This window comes from Austrofundulus limnaeus, unplaced genomic scaffold (assembly GCF_001266775.1).
Source record: "Austrofundulus limnaeus strain Quisiro unplaced genomic scaffold, Austrofundulus_limnaeus-1.0 Scaffold28, whole genome shotgun sequence".
NCBI lineage: Eukaryota > Metazoa > Chordata > Actinopteri > Cyprinodontiformes > Rivulidae > Austrofundulus > Austrofundulus limnaeus.
Window position 1 is genome coordinate 634,281 of NW_013952430.1, and position 4,276 is coordinate 638,556.

The following is a 4,276-nucleotide window of genomic DNA, read 5'->3' on the forward strand; positions in this document are numbered from 1 at the left end:
AAACATGGGCATAGTAACAATATTTTTATACTACATTTATCCATTTTAAATACACTAACCTCACTCATTTTGTAACAACTAAGGCAAAAATGTAATTAATTCAGAAAATCTTTTCAGGACCCCATCTTGATGTTTCGGGACCCCACTTTGGGTCCCGACCCCAACTTTGGGAAACACTGATCTAGAACATCATAACCCACAAACTACAGAGCTCAAAGCATTTATTTTAATCTAAATTCTTTGAATAAATCCTGAAATTCAAAAAGATATTTCCGTCACACGAAACATTCCAAACTTAGCGTCGTAGGTAGCGAGCAAAGCATTTACAGTTCGACCCCAAACAACAGTCTGACCTGACACTGGGTGTAAATCAGCAGCTTTAACACAATCCCAGGGTTTCCCCTACGTGTAATTGATCGTGACGCACCGCCACAGCAAAAATCTTAACACCACACTTTCAGAATAAAGTTTTTTTTAATAATAGGCCTTTATTAGGGTAAAACAATGTAAAGTATATCATATATATGTCTCACCCTCTATCTTATATCTAGTGTTAGATGGTCATATATTGATTCACATCAGGCATATGATGACGATATGGATCTATGCTTTTATTTTGCCTTGATGTAACTGAGTTATTAATCATTTAATCCATATATCAATGAGCATCAATGTATTGTCACACCTCTAGTATAAAGTATGGTGGACATAAAAGTAAACATTTATGTCCACCAGAAGAGTCCTACCAGGACCGCTCTTACATGTCAGCCTCATCCAGAACTAAGCAAGACATCACAAGATAGAAATCACCTTATCAGATACAAAACGCCCTCATAGATAATAAGTTTACATGTACATTTAGTACTCAGTGATGCTAGAATACTAGCACTGATACATACGTCAAAATCTAAGAAATATCATCTTAATCCAACCCATTCTCACTCCAGACTGTTCAACATATTGACGCCTGATCAGGTACCGTCTGTGTCCAGTTTTGCCGTGTCGGGTACTCCCCTCGCGTCAGTTATTAACGCCCGTGGCTTTTCTTTGGGTTTCTTTGTGTCTTTGGGTTGGGGGTCTGTGGTTAATATGAGGTAGGGCTGGGCGATATGGTCCAAAACAAAAAAAATCTTGGATTTTTTTCATACCAAATTTGATTTTCAATTTTAATTGATTTTGCTTCCCACTTAACAGAGTGCCTGTTTCAGGTGTCGAAACAAATTTGTCGTTCTCCTGCTTTTTTGTAGCAAGAGCCTTCAAACAGATTTTGCAGTGAGGTGTTCATTGCTCCAAGTCGGAGATTGTCCAGTTTTTTGAGAGGTAGATCCTCTTTGCTAGCTGCCATATTGTCATGTCGTGTACCAAGCATCTTGAGGGACACGTGGGGTGACCTCTGAACTACAGAAGCCCCCAAGAGTGCACTGGTGAGAAAAAAATCTCAATTTTTCCAAAATTAAATCTTTATAAATAGCAAATTCGAATTAATTGATTAAATCGATTAATTGCCCAACCCTAATATGAGGGATCAGGATTAATAGTTAATTTTAGGAACTGAGGTCAGGGATAGGATGTATAGGGCTAATAGGAGTTAAGTTTAGAGTAGGGGTGTAAGAAAATATCGATACACAGAAATATCGCGATATTTCATTTCTCGATACTGTATCGATATTCTAAAGCCCTGTATCGATTTTTTTTAAGGTTTAAAAGTCAACTTTCCTGCCAGCCATTCATTTTTATGTTGTAGTTCAGCCTCTGACCACTAGTTGGCAGCAGTGAGCCAGCCATTTGGCTCCTCTACCTCTTGAGGWAGAGGCTATTGTTAAGTGTTGGGACCATATTATAAATTAATATTAAACACTAAAAGCTGCAAAAAATATATATATTTTCAAACTATTTATTGTCAAATTTTGTCTAATAATTGAAAACATGGATGAAATAAGAAATATAAAACAAATAAAATAAAACACATACAAAGCAGAACACAGCTAAATGTATCAAAAGCATGTCTATGTAATATTAGAATTTTCTGAGACAATGAATTTTGGTTTTTCATTTTTTTTCCCCCTGTAAGAGGTTTTTATTTAATAGAATTTTTGGACAAAAAAATCACTATATATATCGCCTTGCTTATAGTATCACAATATATAGGGATATATCGTATCGTGACCCCTCTGTCATGATATGTATCGTATTGAAGAAATTTATAGTTATTAAGAGATTAGTACTGATGTTAAAAGCACAACACTATATTGTTAGGTTTTCCTTTTCATAATGTTTAATCTATAATGTGTTGATTGATATAGATTAGTTACATGTCCGAAATATCTATAACAACACATATTTATCCGTTATGAGAACAGTAGGGGAGAATTGTGTTTGAATGCCCGTGATTCAGCCGTAGGTCAGTAGGGGGCGAACACGGGACTCTGAAGACTCTGGATAAATGGATCGATTTCCGGGTTGACCGGCAGTGTGTGGTTTCCTGTCAGATCCGAATGGCATTAAATCCTCACTCCAGAATTCTGGTTTTGTATGGCTTTATCTCGTCTAACAATCATATTATTTAACATTGGTGGTTTTCTACTGACTTCAGTCTTTGAACACGAATATTTCTTACAGTATCGCCAAATTCTTGCCAATACACAGCCCTAGTTTAGAGTCTGGGACGGTTTATTGCCATGCATTTCCTCATCTTTTCAAAAATATGACAACGCGCTTCTCCTCCCATCTCATCTAGTTAATAACTGAAGCGAGGGGGGTACACAACGTGTCCAAAAGTGGATGCAGACAGTACCTGACCAACCATCAATATGTGATGAGTTGGGAGTGAGAATGGGTTGCTTAATCAGCAGTTCTGAGTTTTCTATGAATGGAAAATGTGAAAGTCATTCTCTAGATTTTCCCCGATTTCCAGAGTCGTTGGGAATTGATGGATCCATCCTTTCTAAAATAAATATTACTAAATCTATATAAAATCAACACAACATCCTACTAAAATATAATGAAACACCTTTATCACTGTCCTGTTAAAAACATACTTCACAGTAGAAACATGGTGTTAAAAGGGGTTTTATTCCCACAACTTTCTTCAACATATTATAATGTCAAAACATTTTAGTTTTATTTCACCCAGTGTGTCTCCTTGCTTCACATTTTATCTCAAACACCCTCGAATGCAAAGTGCACCCAAAACTTCCATAGATTCAACATGAATTTTAGCAAAATATTATTTTAAAAACTAGAAGTGAGGATTTATTTTTAAAACTTGTTATATGTCTTACATTAAATGTTGTAGGGGCATAATAACTCACATGTTAACATCAGAAACTTCTGCCACTCATGCTTCAAGGTTTTTTTTATTATCTGACTTTATTTGTTGTTGTGTTTGTTTTTGCACAGCGGTTGATTGAGCCTTATATTTCAGGCTGCATTTTTCTGTCTGCCTCTCATTAACTAAGCTGGTAAGAGGCAGTATTGTGACGATCATCTTGTACGTTTATACATCTAAGTGAAGTTTTTGTTTGTTCGGTGGTTTGTTTAGTTTATTAATAAACTTGTGTTAACATTTTGGGTTGTAGCCTAATTTGAATTTTTTCTAGTAATGTAAAATCACATGAACACCATGAAGACATGACGCTAATGATGTTCGGACACACATCAGTAATAATAATTCACCATGTTTCAGTGAATTAATGTCACGGTAAACTATTAAAACCCACCACACGAGGTTACATCAAATCTAGCAGTATTTAATCGAGTCTATCGTCTCCTGACAGGATGTACTCCTGCCCTGTTTTCACACATACCGAGCCCTGACCCACATGAAGATACCTGCGGGGAGGTGTCTCCGCTGTGTCCGGCGGCCTGCTCGCTCTCCACGGCGCTCGCGGACTCGGATATCCCGCTGTCCTCCTCCGCTGCCGGGTCGTCGATCTCCGAGTCCGAGCCCCACGTCGAGTCGCATTCCTCCACGGTGCTCGGCTCCTTGTAACGCCAGCTGCCCACCAGGTTTCCCATCGACGAACATGCAGCTCCTGCCCCGATTTACGCTCCTTTTAGTCCGCACAGAACGCTACATCTGGCTTGTTTTGGGCGCAGAGCGCTGCTTTTAAAGGCAGAATAATGATGGGGATTTCCAGCTGCTGCGAGGAGGATGTTTTCTGTACGAGGGGCGATTAGTGCCGCCGACAGGCAGGAGGTCTTAAAGACTGTAGTGGGAGGGAACAAGGTCAATAAAACATTATGTTTTTATTGTAAAATATTATTATTATTATTA

The 4,276-nt window shown here is 38.1% G+C and overlaps 1 protein-coding gene across 1 annotated transcript in view; it reads right to left on the bottom strand.

The window, feature by feature from the left end:
- The window catches only part of ogfrl1 (opioid growth factor receptor-like 1), a gene marked incomplete in the record, with an annotated part of 14,814 nt that extends 10,581 nt beyond the window's left edge, over positions 1-4,233 (bottom strand). Inside the window, 1 exon segment of the mRNA XM_014005032.1 lies at positions 3,832-4,233. Coding sequence (XP_013860486.1) covers positions 3,832-4,017 — 186 coding nt within the window.
- Between the last annotated feature and the right edge of the window lie 43 nt (positions 4,234-4,276).